Here is a 20,725-nt window from a genome sequence, read left to right on the forward strand (position 1 = left end):
AGTCTGACAGTTTAATGACTTGGCTCATTGCAACACTATCGAGTTTTTAAAGGCTGTGTTATATGGTCGTAAAATTGCAGGGCTTACAGACTTCAACTCCCCCCAGCAGCATACATGGCAAATCAGCAGCATAACCATGGTTACGGAGTGGCCACAATGAGAATATCTTCAAATCCATGTTCATGGAATTGTACAGCAGTTGGAATTGCTCGGGAAACAGAAGGCACTCTTTGACGGCCAGAAATACGGATGTAACGTTTTCTGAAGGATGTGCACGTTCTTCTACAAACCCCGTTTCCATATGAGTTGGGAAATTGTGCTAGATGTAAATATAAAAGGGATACAATGATTTGCAAATCCTTTTCAACCCATATTCAATTGAATGCACTACAAAGACAACATATTTGATGTTCAAACTCATTAATTTTTTATTTTTTTGCAAATAATAATTAACTTAGAATTTCATGGCTGCAACACGTGCCAAAGTAGTTGGGAAAGGGCATGTTCACCACTGTGTTACATCACCTTTTCTTTTAACAACACTCAATAAATGTTTGGGAACTGAGGAAACTAATTGTTGAAGCTTTAAAAGTGGAATTCTTTCCCATTTTTGTTTTATGAAGCGCTTTAATCCTTCAACAATCCGGGGTCCCCGCTGTCGTATTTTACGCTTCAAAATGCGCCACACATTTTGCATGGGAGACAGGTCTGGACTGCAGGCGGGCCAGGAAAGTACCCGCACTCTTTTTTTACGAAGCCATGCTGTTGTAACACTTGTCTTGCTGAAATAAGCAGGGGCGTCCACGATAACGTTGCTTGGATGACAACATTTGTTGTCCTAAAACCTGTATGGACCTTTCAGCATTAATGTTGCCTTCACAGATGTGTAAGTTACCCATGCCTTGGGCACTAATACACCCCCATACCATCACAGATGTTGGCTTTTGAACTTTGCGCCTATAACAATCCGAATGATTTTCCTCTTTGTTCTGGAGGACACCACATCCTCTGTTTCCAAATATAATTTGAAATGTGGACTTGTCAGACCACAGAGCACCTTTCCACTTTGCATCAGTCCATCCTCGGTGAGCTCGGGCCCAGCCGAGCCGGCAGCGTTTCAGGATATTGTTGATAAATGGGTTTGGCTTTGCATAGTAGATCTTTAACTTGCACTTACAGATGTCTAAACCAACTTTAGTTACTGACAGTGGTTTTACGAAGTGTTCCTTAGCCCATGTGGTGATATCCTTTACACACTGATGTCAGTTTTTGATGCAGTACCGCCTGAGGGTTCAAAAGTCCGTAATATTATCGCTTACGTGCAGTGATTTCTCCAGATTCTCTGAACCTTTTGATAATTTTACGGACCGTAGATGGTAAAATCCCTAAATTCCTCTCATTAGCTCGTTGAGAAATGTTCGAAAACTGTTCGACAATTTGCTTACAAAGTGGTGACCCTCGCCCCATCCTTGTTTGTGAATTACTTAGCATTTCATGGAAGCTGCTTTTATACCCAATCATGGCACCCAACTGTTCCCAATTAGCCTGCACACCTGTGGGATGTTCCATATAAGTGTTTGATGAGCATTCCTCAACTTTATCTGTATTTATTGCCACCTTTCCCAACTTCTTTGTCACATGTTGCTGGCATCAAATTCAAAATTTAATGATTATATGCAAACAAAAAAATATTTTTATCAGTTTGAACATCAAATATGTTGTTTTGTAGCATATTCAACTGAATATGGGTTGAAAAGGATTTGTAAATCATTGTCTTCCATTTATATTTACATCCAACACAATTTCCCAACTCATAAGGAAACAGGGTTTGTATATTAGAGAAGGCAACTTCTGCAGGAATTGGGTGTGAATGCTTTGGGGAAAAAATTACGGGGGCAGCCTGAATTTCTTTATGAAGACATATTGAGTGTCCGGACTGGGTTGAGAAATATGGAACTAGAACAATGGGCTTTTTTTTTTTTTTTTTTTTTTTTTTTTTTAAATTGTATTTATGAGGGAAGTGGCTATTTTTGTAATGTAAAAAATAGACAGCTTGAATGGTGATTTTCAGAAAGTGATGATATACAGTACAGGCCAAAAGTTTGGACACACCTCCTCATTCAGTATGTTTTCTTTATTTTCAGGACTATTTACTAGGGCTGCAAATCTTTGGGTGTCCCACGATTCGATTCAATATCGATTCTTGGGATCGCGATTCGATAATATATCGATTTTTTCGATTCAACGCGATTCTCGATTCAAAAATTATTTTTTTTCGATTCAAAACGACTCTGTATTCATTCAATACATAGGATTTCAGCAGGATCTACCCCAGTCTGCTGATATGCTAGCAGAGTAGTAGATTTTTGTTAAAAAGCTTTTATAATTATAAAGGACAATGTTTTATCAACTGATTGCAATAATGTATATTTGTTTTAACTATTAAACGAACCAAGAGTATGACTTATTTTATCTTTGTGAAAACATTGGACACAGTGTGTTGTCAAGCTTATGAGATGCGATGCAAGTGTAAGCCACTGTGACACTATTGTTCTTTTTTTTTTCTTTTTTATAAATGTCTAATGATAATGTAAATGAGGGATTTTTAATCACAGCTATGCTGAAATTATAACTAATATTGATACTGTTGTTGATAATATTCATTTTTGTTTCACTACTTTTGGTTTGTTCTGTGTCGTGTTTGTGTCTCCTCTCAATTGCTCTGTTTATTGCAGTTCTGAGTGTTGCTGGGTCAGGTTTGGTTTTGGAATTGGATTGCATTGTTATGGTATTGCTGTGTAGTGGTTTGTTGGATTGCTAAAAAAAAAAAAAAATCGATTTAAAAAAAAAAAAAGAGAATCGATTCTGAATCGCACAACGTATTCAAATACATTTTTTCCCACACCCCTACTATTCCCAATATTGTAAGATTGTCACTGAAGGCATCAAAACTATGACACCTGTGAAGTGAAAACGATTTCAGGTGACAACCTCTTGAAGCTCATCGAGAAAATGGAAAGAGTGTGCATAGCTGTAATAAGAGCAAAGTGTGGCTATTTTGAAGAAATTTTAATATAAAACATGTTTTCAATTTTAAGTACATAACACCATGTGTTCATTCATAGTTTTGATGCCTTCAGTGACAATGTACAATCTAAATAGTTATGAAAATAAAGAAAACGCATTGAAATGAGAAGATGGCCAGTACTGTATATGGGGTCAAACTCAATCGCATTGGGGCCCCAAAAAGACCAAACTGGGTTAATTGCACATTTTAAAAAAATATTCGCATTGGTGTTCGTATTGGAACAGGGGTTAGTGCACGTGCGTCACAAATAAGAAGGTCCTGGGTTTGCGTCCCGGTTCCCTTAGGGTACTCCGGCTTCCTCCCACCAAGACATGCACCTGGGATAGGTTGATTGGCAACACTAAATGGTCCCTAGTGTGTGAATGTTGTCTGTCTATCTGTGTTGGCTCTGCAATGAGGTGGCGACTTGTCCAGGTTGTACCCCGCTTACCGCCCAAGTGGAGCTGGGATACGCTCCAGCACCTCCGCGACCCCGAGAGGGACAAGCGGTAGAAAATGGATGGATGGGTGTTTCGGGGAATTTTGCCAATCATTTAGTAAGACAAGAAATATGTCTTAGGGGTCGCTCTATTGCGGTAATAAAGCGCTTAAAAAGATATTGTTTTATGTACACAGTGTAAGTATGTATGTCATGTAGTAACGGGCACATTTAATATTTACACATTTTGCTGATTTTAAGCCTAGAGCGGCACATTAATTAAAAAAACGCATCACAACGTCCGCTTTTACCTTCAACAGCATCACTGATTATTACTCACTGCAGACTTCATGAGAGCCAACAAACATAATATAACATCACTTACTGTATAATGTCGGCTCTAATTGAGATGCCGATTGTTAGGATGTTGATGTATTCTCCTTTAGATGCAGAAATGCATAACCCTCGCCAAAGGTGGGTGGGTGGTTCGGGGGTGGGTACCAAGGGTCTTTTGAGTCTTTTTTTTGCCAATTAGAATAAACTTTCACAAGCTCAGCAGTGAGAAAACAGCCCACCAGCTGACGATGTCAACACAGCAGCTTAAATAAGTTTCCTCTCTCTGATCAATGCGCCGTTAAATGTAGGTCCTTAATATTAGTGCTTATAATAACAAAATTTCTAATACTTTGATCGTATTCATGTACATACATATACTATATATATATACAGTATATATACAGTATATATTTATACACACATATATATATATATACTGATATATATACATATACATATATATATATATATATATATATATACATATATATATACACATATACAGTATATATTTATATATATATACACTTACATACATTTCTACATATATTATATATATATATATATATATATATATACATATATATATATACATACACACACACACGCACACACATACACATCTAATATATATACACAGATATATGTTTATACATATATATACATATGTACACACACATATATATATATATATATATATATATATATATATATATACACACAAATATATATGTGTATATATACAGGGATATATATGTGTAGATATGTACGTATATATATATATATGTGTGTGTATATATATACAGTATATATGTATACACACAAACATACATGTAACATATATACATATATACATATATACACACATATACATACATACACACATATATATGTATATATATATATATGTATATAAACAAATATATACATATATATACATATGTACACATATGTATACACGTATATATGTATATATACACACATATATATTAGGGGTGTGGGGGAAAATCGTTTCAAATACGAATCGAATCGAATACGTTGTGCGATTCAGAATCGATTCTCTTTTTTTTTTTTATCGTTTTTATTTTTTTTTTTATTTTTTATAAAAACATTTTTATCAATCCAACAAACCACTACACAGCAATACCATAACACTGCAATGCAATTCCGAAACCAAACCTGACCCAGCAACACTCAGAACTGTATAAACAGAGCAATTGAGAGGAGACACAAACACGACACAGAACAAACCAAAAGTAGTGAAACAAAAATGAATATCATCAACAACAGTATCACTTGCATCGCATCTCATAAGCTTGACAACACACTGTGTCCAATATTTTCACAAAGATAAAATAAGTCATATTTTTGGTTTGTTTAATAGTTAAAACAAATTTACATTATTGCAATCAGTTGATAAAACATTGTCCTTAACAATTATAATATCTTTTTTTTTTTTTTTAATCTACTACTCTGCTTGCAAGTCAGCAGACTGGGGTGGATCCTGCTGAAATCCTATGTATTGAATGAATACAGAATCGTTTTGAATCAGAAAAATATCGTTTTAAAATCGAGAATCGAATCGAAAAAATCGATATATTATCGAATCGTGACCCCAAGAATCGATATTGAATCGAATCGTGGGACACCCAAAGATTCGCAGCCCTAATACATACATATAATACATATATACATATATATATATATATATATATATATATATATATATATATATACATATATATATATGTACAGTATATATACAGTATATATATATTTATATGTGTATGTATGTACAGTGTGTATATATATATATATGTATATATATATATATATACAGTATATACATACAAACCCTGTTTCCATATGAGTTAGGAAATTGTGTTAGATATAAATATAAACGGAATACAATGATTTGCAAATCATTTTCAACCCATATTCAGTTGAATATGCTACAAAGACAACATAATTGATGTTCAAACTGATAAACATTTTTTTTTGCTAATAATTTTTAACTTTAGAATTTGATGCAAGCAACACGTGACAAAGAAGTTGGGAAAGGTGGCAATAAATACTGATAAAGTTGAGGAATGCTCATCAAACACTTATTTGGAACATCCCACAGGTGTGGAGGCTAATTGGGATCAGGTGGGTGCCATGATTGGGTATAAAAACAGCTTCCGAAAAAATGCTCAGTCTTTCACAAGAAAGGATGGGGTAAGGTAAACCCCTTTGTCCACAACGTGAGAACAACGTTTCTCAAAGTGCAATTGCAAAAATATTCGGGATTTCAACATCTACGGTCCATAATACAGTATCATCAAAAAGTTCAGAGAATCTGGGGAAATCACTCCACGTAAGCGGCATGGCTGAAAAACCAACACTGAATGACACGGACCTTCGATCCCTCAGACGGTACTGTATCAAAAACCGACATCAATCTCTAAAGGATATCACCACATGGGCTCAGGAACACTTCAGAAAACCACTATCACTAAATACAGTTCATCGCTACATCTGTAAGTGCAAGTTAAAGCTCTACTATGCAAAGCAAAAGCCATTTATCAACAACACCCAGAAACGCTGACGGCTTCTCTGGGCCGGAGATCATCTAAAATGGACTGATGCAAAGTCGAAAAGTGTTCTGTGGTCTGACGAGTCCACATTTCAAATTGTTTTTGGAAATATTCGACATCATGTCATCCGGACCAAAGGGGAAGTGAACCATCCAGACAGTTAGCGAGGCAAAGTTCAAAAGCCAGCATCTGTGAGGGTATGGAGGTACATTAGTGCCCAAGGCATGGGTAACTTACACATCTGTGAAGGCACCATTAATGCTGAAAGGTACATACAGGTTTTGGAACAGCATATGCTGCCATCTAAGCGCTGTCTATTTCATGGATGCCCCTGCTTATTTCAGCAAGACAATGCCAAGCCCCATTCAGCACGTGTTACAACAGCGTGGCTTCGAAAAAAAAGTGCGGGTACTTTCCTGGCCCGCCTGCAGTTCAGACCTGTCTTCCATCGAAAATGCGTGGCACATTATGAAGTGTAAAATACGACGGCGGAGACCCCGGACTGTTGAACGACTGAAGCTCTACATAAAACAAGAATAGTAAAAAATTCCCCTTTCAAAGCTCTAACAATTAGTTTCCTCAGCTCCCAAATGTTTATGGAGTGTTGTTAAAAGAAAAGGTGATGTAACACAGTGGTGAACATGCCAATTCCCAACTACTTTGGCATGTGTTGCACCCATGAAATTCAAAGTTAATTATTATTTGCAAAAAAATAAAGTTTACGAGTTTGAACATCAAATATCTTGTCTTTGTAGTGCATTCAATTGAATATGGGTTGAAAAGGACTTGCAAGTCATTGTATTCTGTTTATATTTACATCTAACACAATTTCCCAACTCATATGGAAACAGGGTTTTTATATACATATATATACATATATACATATATATACATATACATATATATACATATATACACATATATATACATATACATATATATATATATACATATATATATGTATATATATATATATATATATAAATATATACATAAACATATATATATACATATATATATATACATATATACATATGCATATATATGCATATATATATATATATATATATATATATACATAAACATATATATATACATATATACATACACATATATACATATACATATATATGCATATATATTCATATATATATATACATAAACATATATATACATACACATATATTTACACATATATGCATATGTATACATATATATATACATAAACATATATATATATATACATATATATATACATATATACATACACATATATATATATACACACATATATATACATATATATATACATATATATATACATATATATATATATGTATATATATATATGCATATATATACATATATATATATATGTATATATATATATGCATATATATATATGTGTATGTATATATATGTATATATATGTATATATATATATATATATATATATATATAGGTATATATATATATATATATATATATATATGTATTATATGTTTGTATATATATATGTATGTATATATATATGTATATATATGTAGGTGTGGGAAAAAATCACAAGACTACTTCATCTCTACAGAACTGTTTCATGAGGGGTTCCCTCAATCATCCTATATATATATATATATATATATATATATATATATATATATATATATATATCCCTGTGCACCACAGGGGTTAGTGCATGTGCCTCACAATACGAAGGTCCAGGGTAGTCTTGAGTTCAATCCCGGCCTCGGGATCTTTCTGTGTGGAGTTTGCATGTCCTCCCCGTGAATGCGTGGGTTCCCTCCGGGTACTCTGGCTTCCTCCCACCTCCAAAAACATACACTTGGGGACAGGTTGATTGGCAACAATAAATGGGCCTTAGTGTGTGAATGTGAATGTGACTGTTGTCTGTCTATCTGTGTTGGGCCTGCGATGAGGTGGCCCCAGCACCCCCCGCGACCCCAAAAGGGACAAGCGGTAGGAAATGGATGGATGGACATATTGTCATGATCCACGTCTTGGATCATGTCATATTATTGCTTTTGGTTCTGTTTATCACATTCTGTCTAGTATTTGTCTTCCTCAGTTCTTTGTGGCACTTCCTGGTTTTGTTTCCGTTGTCATAGTTACCCATTTAGTGTCACCTGTCTCTGCTTTGATCACGCGCACCTGCCCTTGATTATTTATCTCCCTATATATGCCCGCCTTTGTGTGACATTCAGTCTTGGACTCTTGTTTGCTCCCACGCAACAGATGACGTCACATTCCAGCATTGTGGTAACTATTAGCGCTCGATTAGCTTCCACGCTATTTTGTTGTTTTGTTTGTTAGTGCCTTCATGCAAAGTGTTTTGTTCTTAGTTTGTTTTATTATATAATTAAATTCTTATTCCTACCTTTACACTGTGTTCCATCTTCGCTGCACCCACGAGAGAACAACTCGACACCACAATGCCATCGAGACGTGACACATACATGAATAAATATGTATGTATATATATATATATATACACATTTATATACAGTATATACATATACAGTATATATACACTGTATACATATATACTCTATATACACTGTATACATATATATACAAATACATAAATACATACATACAGATATATACATTAATATACATATATATACATATACAGTATATATATACACTGTATACATGTGTACTGTATATACACTGAATACATATATATACATACATACATACATATACACATACATACATATATATATATATATATATATATATATGACGTCATGGCTCCTTTTGACTCCATTGTAAGCGAAATCTTTTGTACGCTTATTTACAAGTTAGACAGCATTAAAAAAAAAAGACATTCGTATTCTTGTCTCTCATGAGGATTGTGAATTATAGGCAACATTTCCAAAATGTTATAGTCCCCCTTTAAGAGTTCTATTTTCCAACAGTCTGAGAGACCGTAAATGTGTCGTGACTGCTGATTGAATGAGCGCGAGGGACCGAGGGGGTGAGGGGGGAAATACTATCAGAGAGAGTTGTTTATTTTAATAAAGTGATTGTTGATGGTCCAATTCTTCGTCATTTAACATCCGAGAAAATATTTTATAATCACAGTTTACTGTACTAGCATACGATAGGATAGACATTTACCGTATTTTCTGGATTATAATCCGCTACTTTTTTTTTTAGTGCGCGAGGAATATATATATATATATATATATATATATATATATATATATATATATATATATATATATATATATATATATATATATATGTATATATATATATATATATATATGTGTATATATATATATATATATATATATATATATATATATATATATATATATATATATACACAGCCTGGCCCCCGGCCAACCCAATGCGGCCCCCAAGTCAAAAAGTTTGAGGACCCCTGAATTAATGTATGTAAATAAACATTTAAAAAATCTTGCTATATAAATATCTCAATCCACAACGTACCTGTATATATATGCGGCTAATATATGAAAAAAAAAAAATCGAAAATTTAGTGGGTGCTGCCTATATACCAGTGCAGCTTATTGTCAGGAAAACACTGTATTTATTTATAAATGTATTTATTCATATAAATTATGTGGGTGCAGTGCAGATTCAAAAAGTCCACAAAAAAGTATTAAAAGTAGCGCAAAAGTCACGAACGTCCCACTCCTTGTTGCGCGATTGAAACAAAAAAGATAAAAATTACATGAAAACAAGGGGTAATAGTTAAACAAAAAACAAAAGAGAACATAAAAGAGGACAGAGCTGCTGCAACCAGCTGCCACTTCAGCGGCGCCATATTTTTCTTTGCCCTGATGCAGGATGTGAGCCAAGGATGTCGTTGTGGCTTGTGCAGTACTTTGAGACACTCGTGATTTAGGGCTATATAAATAAACTTTTATTGATCGATTGATTGATTTTTACAGACAGTAAAAAATTTAAAATGAGTAATAGATAAATAAATACTTTACTGTATTAACATGCATCTTTAATGTGTGATTTTGTACAGACAGGGTTTGATAATTAAAACGTTTTAGTCATGTTGAGTTAATTTAGCGATATTTTTCATGGTAATTTGCACTCCTAGTAAGAATGCTTAGTGCTATGCATCTGTTTAAGACCACTGCGGCTTGTAATGTTAGATGCAATGCACTTGTGTAAATATGCCAAACAAAGAGGTTGTCGTCAATGACAGTGTGGGGCTTCTTCTTTGTCGAAATTTGACAGACGGGCCTGATCTAGCCTGTGGTCTAGGAGTTTGACATCTTGGCATACTATTACGATATTTAACCTTAAAGGAGAACTGTACTTTTTTTAGGTAATTTTGCTTATTGATTACAATCATTATAAAAGACATTAGGACCAATGGATTTTTCAAATTGCATTCTAAATATTAATTACATGTAATTAAAAAGCCTGTTACAGCAGAGCCAAAGAGAGCGCCACTATTCCGCCCATAAAACCCAATAAATAACCATTCAAAAACTGCCAACAATACTCCGTTTACATTTAGTGACTTGAATATTAACCAATTATTAGTGATATTGTAATAATATGTGCTAACGCAGGCCAACTATTTATCGCGGCGACGTGACCACTTCCGTGTGTCCTTATGTTTACACCATCAAGTGATCTGCTGTTTCCTCGCTTCCCTGCTCTCTGTAAGTATATTCTAGATCATAAATCATGCAACTCACTTGTACAGAAGAAGTCTGAGTATGTATTCCGACAAATTGGTACATTTTGACAGCCACTTAGCCACAGCGACACGAAAAGATTGCTTCGTGTGGATTATGAACATCCTAGCAGTTGGCATCCTAATTACAGCAGATATTGTACAGTAAGTGAAGTTTTGTTATGTTTGTTGTCTCTCATAAAGTCTGTAGTAAGTAATAATCAGTGATGAAGAAAAACAAAAGCAATTGTTGTTTTTTTAATTAATGTACTGCTTATGCTTAAAATGATCAAAATATGTAAATATTAAATGTTATTATAAATGTGATTGTTACTACATTACATGTATACGTAAATAATGTATATAAAACCCTCCATTGTAAACGAACATTTGATCACATTTATTTGGAATGCAAAAAAAATTAAAATAATATCCATGGCCATTTTTTTCAAAAAGATTGTGAACGAGATGCAAAATTCCCAAAAAAAATAGTCCAGTTCTCCTTTAAGATACAAGTCTTTCATCCTTCTTCCTTAGTGACTGGCGTCACTGTTTTTGTGGGGGGTTTTGTTTTATTCAATCACTGTTCAGTCACAGATTCCTTCTCCAGACCCATTTATTTGTCATTTAGCCGCTCCCCCGGTGAAAAAGCCTATGTGCTCGCCCTCAAGCTGTTGTATAATTTGACAGGGTAGATGAGAAAATGCTCAGCTTTGGTCACACGTCGAACAGTGCCAGTCCGTTCAAGTCTGAGCTGAAATCATATTGATATGAGCTCACTCCTTCTTTTCTTTTTTTAACACTTTCTCTTGGAAAATGACTACAAACGGGTGTGTTTTTCCACAACAAAGAAAGGGATTCTAACCACACTATTATAATTCTCTTTGAAGTTGATCTTTACCTCTCCAGGATTTTCATAATGCATTTTGTCCGGTGTAGGGTTCAGCTCATTTCTGCTCATGTCCATGTTGGTACTGGGTCCAGGACTCGGGCCCAGAGATGGTGCTGAACCGACGGATCCGTCAGACAGAGCAGGCTCAATGCTGGACAGTGAATCGGTCCGCAGCAAAGATTGTGATGGCGGCATCGCTGAGCCAGGAAGTGGGTTCTAAAGGATAAATTGATTTTGATCATTCAATGATTCCTTTATTGTTGTTCAAGTGATTTCCTTTAACGTAAAACACAAAGTCACTTCCTAGGAAGCACAAGACATTGATAAATGTTGATTATACATACATGTCCTTTAAAACTGAACTTGACACAACTTTTTCAAAATATTTGTAAATTGAGACGTTGTTCATGTCCAACGTTGAATCAACATTGTTGGTTGGGAAATGACCACATTTCAATGTTAAATTCAAGGTCACAAGCTGACATTGAAGAAACGTCGTCAAAAAGCATGAGGTTTTAACAATGTATTTGTATTGTAGAATATTGGTTGGGAAATTACCCAAAAATTCATCATTAAAATCAAGGTCACAACCTGACATTGAATAAACGTTGTCGAAAAGAATGTTGTTTTAACGTTGTATTTGTATTGTAGAATACTGTTAGGGAAATGACAAAATTTCAATGTTAAAATCAAGGTCAAAACCCTGGCATTGAATAAACGTCATCAGAAAGCATGGGGTTTCAACACTGTATTTGTATTGTAGAATATTGGCTGGGAAATTACAAAAATTCAATGTTAAAATCAACATCACAACCTGACACTGAATAAACGTTGTCAAAAAGCATCCTGTTTTAACATTGTATTTGTATTGTAGAATATCGGTTGGGAAATGACCAAAATTCAATGTAAAAATCAAGATCACAACCTGATATTGAATAAACGTTGTCACTAAGCATGATGTTTTAATATTGTATTTGTGTTGTTGAATATTGGTTGGGAAATGACCACAATTCTATGTTAAAATCAAGGTCAAAACCTGACATTGAATGAACGTCGTCAAAATTCATGTTGTTGTAACGTTATATTCTTGTTATGGTTGTACTTGTATAGTGCTTTTCTACCCCTTTTTAAGGAGCCCAAAGCGCTTTGACAGTATTTCCACATTCAGTGTTAAAGAATATTGGTTGGGAAATTACCACATTTCAATGTTAAAATCAAGGTCACAACATGGCATTGAATAAACGTCGTCAAAAAGTATGTTGTTTCAACGTTGTATTTATGTTGTAGAATGTTGGTAGGGAAATTACCACATTTCAATGTTAAAATCAAGGTCACAACCTGACATTGAACAAACGTCAAAAACCATGTTGTTTTAACATTGTATTTATTTTGTAGAATATTGGTTGGGAAATGACCACATTTCAATGTTAAAATCAAGGTCACAACCTGACATTGAATAAACGTTGTCAAAAACCATGTTGTTTTAACGTTGTATTTGTGTTGTAGAATATTGGTTGGCAAATGACCGAAATTCAATGGTCAAATCAACGTTGGAAACCAATATTGATTAAACGTCATCAAAAAGCATTTTGTTTAAACGTTATTTTTGAGTTGCTCAACGTCAGGATCTAATTCAACAAGTTCTCAACGTTGTTTTAATGTCTTGCGCCTGCTGGGTTTGGACAGTGTGTACACTTAACTTGTTAGCTAAATATTTCATATATAATAAAATAATTCAGTAATTGAAAGGAAACTTCCCCCAGAACTGTCAGTGATGAACACTGATCCTCAAACATTTCATTTACTGTTAAATGATATTGGTTATAAATAAATATTTTTAAAATGTTTTTGGTCAACATAAATCATGACATATTTACTAAAATATAAACTGATATTTAGCACATGCAATCCAACACTTGTAGTAAAGAAATTAGTTAGTTTTAAATAGAGATGGTTACTTTTTGTCACGCCTGTGAATCAGGTTTTGTGTTGGTCATGTTATGTTTTGTTTTTTGGACTCTCGTTTCCTGTTTTGCACTTCCTGGTTTTGTTTTGTTTCCATAGTAACTCATTAGTTTCCACCTGGTCTCCAAGTCATGCCCCAGTCCTCAGCCCTCACACCTGCCACTAATTATGTCACTGCTATTTAAGCCATTTGGTTTCTGTTCCTCGGGCTGGCAACTTTGTATCGTATCCTACTTTACCTGACCCTCATCTACCTTCAAACCTAGCCACGCTGTTGTTGTTCTGTCTATACCACATAAGTTTTTGGTTTGTTTTGTGCCACAGTTAGTATATTTTGTTCCTTGGTATATAGTCATGCCATTTTGCTGTTTTTGTTTGAAGTATAGTCTAGTTTATTCTCCGCCACTTTGTTCTTCTGTTTTGAATTACAGTGTTAAATAAATTAAACATGTACTTACATTCACGTCTGGCTCGTGCCAATCATCCTTTGGGTAGAAGAAGGAAAACAAATCCAAGTCCCTGTCCTGACACTTTTCAAATTTTAACCGATACGGAACTAATTCCCTGTACCTGGGAATCAATAGTGATACTCAAGGGTAGCGATTTTCAGTACTTTTGCGTGTGCTTAAGTGTTATTAAATGGTCATTTGTTTCATACTAACATAAAAAATATGTATTTTTGCTCAGTTGATAGAACGGCCGTGCCAATAACTTCAGGGTTCCAGGTTTGATTGCAGCAACGGCCATCCTAGTCGCTGCCGTTGTGTCCTTGGGCAAGACATTTCAACTTTGCTCCCAGTGCCCGCCGCACTGGTTTAAATGTAGCTCGAATGTAGATAATGGGTTTTACTATGTAAAGCACTTTCAGTTTCTCTAGAAGAAAGCACTGTATAAATATCACTTACTTCACTTCACATTTAAAGGGGCTGTTTGCAATTTTTTTATTTTATTTTTTTAAGCGAAAAATATAAAAAGAACACAATTGGCTAGCATATGTTACCATTGGTGGTTTAACAAAACATATGTGTTAAAACTGTCCATATTTTTCATAATTTCATTTAAAAAATGTATCGGCCCAAATAAAATGATTGGTGTTTATGGTAGTCACTCACCTTGTCAAACAGTCCAAGAGACGCAACAAACATGCTGTTGTTATGAAAAAATATATATTCAATGATAGCTAAGCCTAATTCTCTGAATAGGTATCATTAGTTTATGACACCCTAAATTAATGCTTGTGTTACGGACTGTACGTACCAAAGTTACGTCATGGAAGCCGAAAGAGGGTGGGATGTAACGCTCAAAATAATTTGAATTTTAGCGCCCCCCGCGGCATCTGTGTGAATGTTGCCAACAGCTCCTTTAAAACTGAGCTGATAATGATAACTATGTTGTCCAGTTGTTTAAATCTCCAGTTCTTACACTTCTGAGTATCATTTGCAAGTATGCATTCATTTCAGCTTGTACTATGTGTGTTGCCGTATTAAGGCAGTAGTCTTTGCCTTTAAGTTAAATGTACCAATCGTGTCATTTGTTGAACCCAACAACGTGGTTTTACTGTAGGTATTGCACTTATGACACACCAAATGTTGGATTGCAACATACATTTTAGTTGTAGTTGTGATCATCAAATATGGTAGCATGTATAGTTGTATGGATTGCTGTACAACTAAAATGTATGTTTATTTTTTGGCCCAAACTGACAACACTCGTGTCAGGTTCACAATGGTGTTGACGTTTGATGAAATATTGGAACATAACGGCTGTATAACCCCTGGTGTATAATAAGCATGATTGATACATTTTCTGATCTATTTCACTTTACCTTGATGGGGCTGTCTTGGTCATGTTGCAGTTGTTGGACTGGTTGATGCAGATGTTGTTGGTAATTTGGCTGCTGTTGCTGATGATGTTGTTGATGGTGAGTGGAGGGCACATGATGGTGCAAGAGATGCTCTTGGTGCTGTTGGGATAAATAGTGGGGGTCTAGTTGTTGTCTGTGATGTTCATGTGGCTGTGGTTGGTTGAAGTGTTGTTGTGGATGCTGCTGCTGCTGATTACATATGTTTGGTGCTTTGTTGAAAGCTTGATGCATTTCTGTGATGCTTTCGTCTTTCTTACCACGACCTCTACCCCGCCCACGCCCCCTCCTACTTTCTCCAGCTCCTGATCCCATCAGCCCCCTGCAGTATGAGGGCTCTGGAAGAGGGCGTATGCGCGGTCTCCCTCGAGGGCGAGGAGGGCCATCACGTTTTGGTTTTGTTGGTTTCCTTCCTCTTTTCTTTGGGCCATCTTGAGGGAGAAGAGACTGAGAATGTCCAAGGGAAGGGTAGCTAGACGGGTGGCAGAAGTCAATGTCACCTATCATTGGATTGAGCCCACTGACACCTGATGACACACCAGCCTTCCTACAGCTAGAAACCAAGTCAGGGAGCAGGTCAGGAAGGCGTCGACTGTTAAGACGTATATCAGCTGGACCATCAGCTTTATCCTCATCATCTTCAAATTCGTACTCTTGCACATAATTTTTCTTGGTTAGAGGCTGTGGTTCACGCCGCTGTTTGAGCAGATAAAATGAGCTAGTCTTCAGCAGTTTCTTGGGCCGGGAGGAACAAAAGATAGCTGAGGTCATAGCGGTATTGTTTGTGCCTCCACCAACTCCTACAGATGCTGTCATCTTGTTAACCGAGTCACCTCTTTGAACTGCAGAATTCATCCCTATAGTAGAGGTCTGGGACTGTATGAGACCAAGTTGATCAGTATTCACAGTTGACGGAAGCTGATGGGTTTTCAGGGAGTCAAGATCTAAATGCAGATTTGCACTTCCTGTTCCAGAAAGATTATGACAATATTGTCCATAGCCTTGATCTCCATGTTGACCTACCATACCATAGCGTTCTCCAGCACCTCCTGTTTTAAGGACATCCATTCCCTCTTGCCCTCGACCTTGGGTAACACTGTCTTGGGAAGAGTGTCCAGCCATAGAAACTCCTCCACAATTTGACTTGTAATTTGTTGAGCAAAACATGTCATCCATCCTTGGAAAGAAAGACCGATCTTCATCATTTAAAAGAGAGTCGGAAAAGCACATTGATGTTAAAGATGTAAACTGCTCCTGTTGTTGACTTTGATTCTGTCCCGGTACACTATTAGAGCTCACAGTGTCAAACTGGTGTGACTTGAGTCTCTGTGTGTGTGGCAGATGGTTCTCTGTCTCCCTTGGTTGGGAGTGTTGCTGTTGTTGGGGAGTTTCCATATTTCCTGCCATCCGATGGGACTGGAGGTGAGTTATCTGGGAGTGGGAAAGTTGATGTTGACTGTGTGCTTGCTGTTGATGATGGGCATGTGTCTGGGGTTGGTTGAGGTGGTGCAAGTGCGGGGTGTTAGGTAAGCCTATATCTGGCTCAGAGAGAAAGCCTTGAAGCTCTGTGGCTGTTGGTTGGCGATGGTGATAGGATGACAGTCGGAGTTGCTGCCTATGCCTTTCTCCAACAATAGCGTCTCCTCCTGTAATATTAGCACCACTCCGTATGCTGGTCCGATCTAGAACTCCTCCAGTATCACTGCTCCTTGGTTGTGAAAGAGACTGGTCCAACATATCTAGTGGGGATACCGAGTTCTGCCTGAGTTGGCTTTGATCTCTTGGAGCTGCAAGGTTATACCTTGTATCCAAACCTGGATTCTGTAGCTGGATTTGCAACTGAGAATCTACCCCTGTGGGCACGGCTCCTCTAGCAGATTCCATTATGCCCTGTTGACTCAAGGGATGCTGTTGCGAGGCATGCTGGGGGTCCATTTTAGTCTGTGAGTTATGGGTCATGGCAGACTGCAGCATGTGAGTTTGCTGAGAACAGTTGGATGGCGAATTCATCATTTGGTGTGAAACCTGCTGAGCATCTGGTGTATTACACATGTAAGAACGATCTGGTCTCTCTGAACGATCCATGTGATGAGGATGCATTTTATGAGGGAGGTGTTGATGAGTATGATGGGCGGGCTGTGTGTGCTGAGAATGTTGAGACTGCTGACGGGGTGACACATGAGGGGTAGGATGAGAATGTGGGAGCTGTGTATAGGGGTCCCCTCTTCCATAATGCCCCACAGAACCCAAAGAGTCATGTTCTGGTTGATGTGAATGCGTACTATGGGATAGAGAAATAGAATCTGTGACTCTTCCTACACCTTCAGAAATTGACTTTGATATTTTCAACTCTGAATTGGCGTGCTGATCCTTTGTCTGTGATATTTCTAACTGACTATTCAACCCACTGGTTCCATCACTAATTGATGTTACAGGGCCCGAATCGCTAGCAGTGCTGTTTGTTCGGATTACACTGTGAAGGTGAAAACGTTCTTCAGAGATCTTGTTCATGTCATAAGCTCCTCCCTTGGCTTCCGTATCCCCAGTCAATGTGAGCTGTTGCGGTATTTGCTGAGGGGCCGGGGGATTCTGGGCCGAATGAGAAGTTGAACTCTGTGTGTGCAGTAATTGTTGAATGAGAAAATTGTCTTCCTCTTCTTCTTCTTGGGAGCGCTCAACCCCAAGCATGTTGGTCTGAGTTTCTGGTTTAGGTGGAGTTGAGTGGAAGGACTGCTGGCTCTGTGCTTGCCGCGGTTCAGTAAAACCTTGTGACGGTGCCATGAAGGTTGGTGAAAGCATAGGGTTCAGGTATTTACTGCCCCCTGGGCCTCCAGGGGATTGTGCTGGTCGAGTAGAAGCAGGAGAATGCAACCCGGGATGGGTGACAGCAGAATTATTAGAAGGTGAGGGACTAGATTCATTCAAGTGGTATGAACCACTGCCTCCACTGCCAACACTGGCCACCCCACCTTCTGAACCTGCAGAGCCAAGTCCAGTATCAAATGTAGCCACACCTGAAGCCCCACTTCCTGTTGATGCTGTATTGCTCCCATACCCCAAAGAAGGACTGTCTGCCCTCCTAAGAGAGGCTGAGCTAAAGTTTGACTCTCCAAAGACTACCCCTGCTGAGAATGAGCGTCCATCTGAGCCTAAGTCATTGTAAGTTTTCCCTCCATTACCCGCTGCTCCAGAGCTAATATCCTGTGTGCTAGGTGAACTAAAGGCTCCATAAGACTGGGTCATGTGACCTGTTGCTGGCTGGTTGGGAGAGTAGGACTGGCCTTGTTGCTCTTGGGTGTTCTGGCCTTGTAGGCCTGTGCTGGATTTGGCTGTGGGTGGAGAACCATATGAGGAGAGGCATGTTTCGGATGTTGACTGCGTGGAAGATACCACTGGCAAAAGAGGTGGAGCCGGTGAAGGTGGGGGCTGCTGACGGGAGGGAGCACACAAAGAGTCAGTGCTGATTTTAGGATTTGAAGAGACTGATGAGGAAGTGGAGGAGGCCAAGGGTGGTGGAGTGTGAGGGGCTCGGGAAGAGGATGATGCTGAGTTGGATGAAGAGTAGCCACTAGTGGAGCTCTTGGTTTCCTTACTACCAGATGAGGTGGGGGCCAAGCTGGAGGAAGAAGACGTGTAGGGTGTTTGAATATTAGGTCCATATATTTGTGACTCTGATTGTGGTGAGGGTTTGTGGTCTGAGGGTGGGCTCTGTTCCCCCAAGGGACAGCAGGACACACCGGCATGCCGGTGTTGATTTGGGATTTGCTGATAGCCGACTGACCCACCGCAATTGATATATTGCTGTATAGGGAGTGCTGTGGAGTGGGGTGGGGATGAACGTTGGTAATGCTTGATAACACTGTCCTGTCGGGGACCTGCCCTATCATGAGTGGGGGTTGTGGGTATTAGGGCTGGCTTGGAAGAGAACATTGAGGCATTATAGAGCTGGGAGGACTGGTTGTGGAGTTGGGAGGACAGCAGGTTAAACTGGGGAGGGGGCAGGTGACAGCTGGAGGAGGTGGATGGGACATGGTTTTGAGGGGGTGCTGAAAGCTCCTGGGAGCTCCGGTAGACGGCACTCTGAGAAGACAGCAGGCGATCAAATCCCAAGCTTGACTGGGAGGGTGTTTTTATGTGCAGCAGGGGGTCATGGGGGGACAACAAACCATTGGAAGTTGGGCTAAAGGTGGATGCGTCCTGGAGAGATAATGAAGGAGTGAAGGAGCGTCCAGAGAAGGAGCCAGGGTGCTGGTATGCGGAAAGGGCTGAGGAGGAAGGGAAAGAGCTGGAACTTGGAATAGCCCCTGAAATAAAGAGCTCCGCTGGGGCCGGTGTGTGCATTGCTACAGGACAAAGATCAACATCAAATGGATAGTGTTACGTCTATTTCAAACACAAGTTGCAGAAGAACACTATACTAAACTACAGATCAGATTCAACAAAATAAGAATTAAAACAATGTGTTTTAAACATTTTGAAATTTGTATTCTAGTACAGGGGTGTCCAAAGTTTTTTTCCAGCAAGGGCTGCATATAGAAAAATTGAAGGATACAGGGACCGTTTTGGTAGATTTTGTACATTAAAGATGCTGAAACCAATACAATGGGTCAATGAATACTGTATATGCTAAACTATCAGAACAAAAAAACATCTTAGCTTTGTGTTACAGGTAACAATGCAAATTAGTATGTTATCTACTCCAACACCCTTGAGATATTTAATGTCTTATTATTATTCTTTACTAATGTTGTATCATTATTCAGCCAACAAAAACCTTTTTGAAGGCTTAGCACACTTGAAAACGTACCATATAAAGCAAAAAATACGTGCACATGTTCATTAAACAGGTGGAACTCCAACAATTTGAACATTGTTCCAGTGTTCTTTCATGTCAGCAAT

General features: G+C 37.7%; 1 protein-coding gene across 1 annotated transcript in view; it reads right to left on the bottom strand.

The window, feature by feature from the left end:
• The window catches only part of prr12b (proline rich 12b), a 66,232-nt gene that overhangs the window by 26,539 nt on the left and 18,968 nt on the right, over positions 1–20,725 (bottom strand). Inside the window, 2 exon segments of the mRNA XM_061884228.1 lie at positions 12,010–12,216; positions 15,791–20,169. Of these exon segments, the coding sequence (XP_061740212.1) occupies positions 12,010–12,216; positions 15,791–20,169 (4,586 nt within the window).

Source organism: Nerophis ophidion, linkage group LG23, assembly GCF_033978795.1.
Source record: "Nerophis ophidion isolate RoL-2023_Sa linkage group LG23, RoL_Noph_v1.0, whole genome shotgun sequence".
NCBI classification, from domain to species: domain Eukaryota; kingdom Metazoa; phylum Chordata; class Actinopteri; order Syngnathiformes; family Syngnathidae; genus Nerophis; species Nerophis ophidion.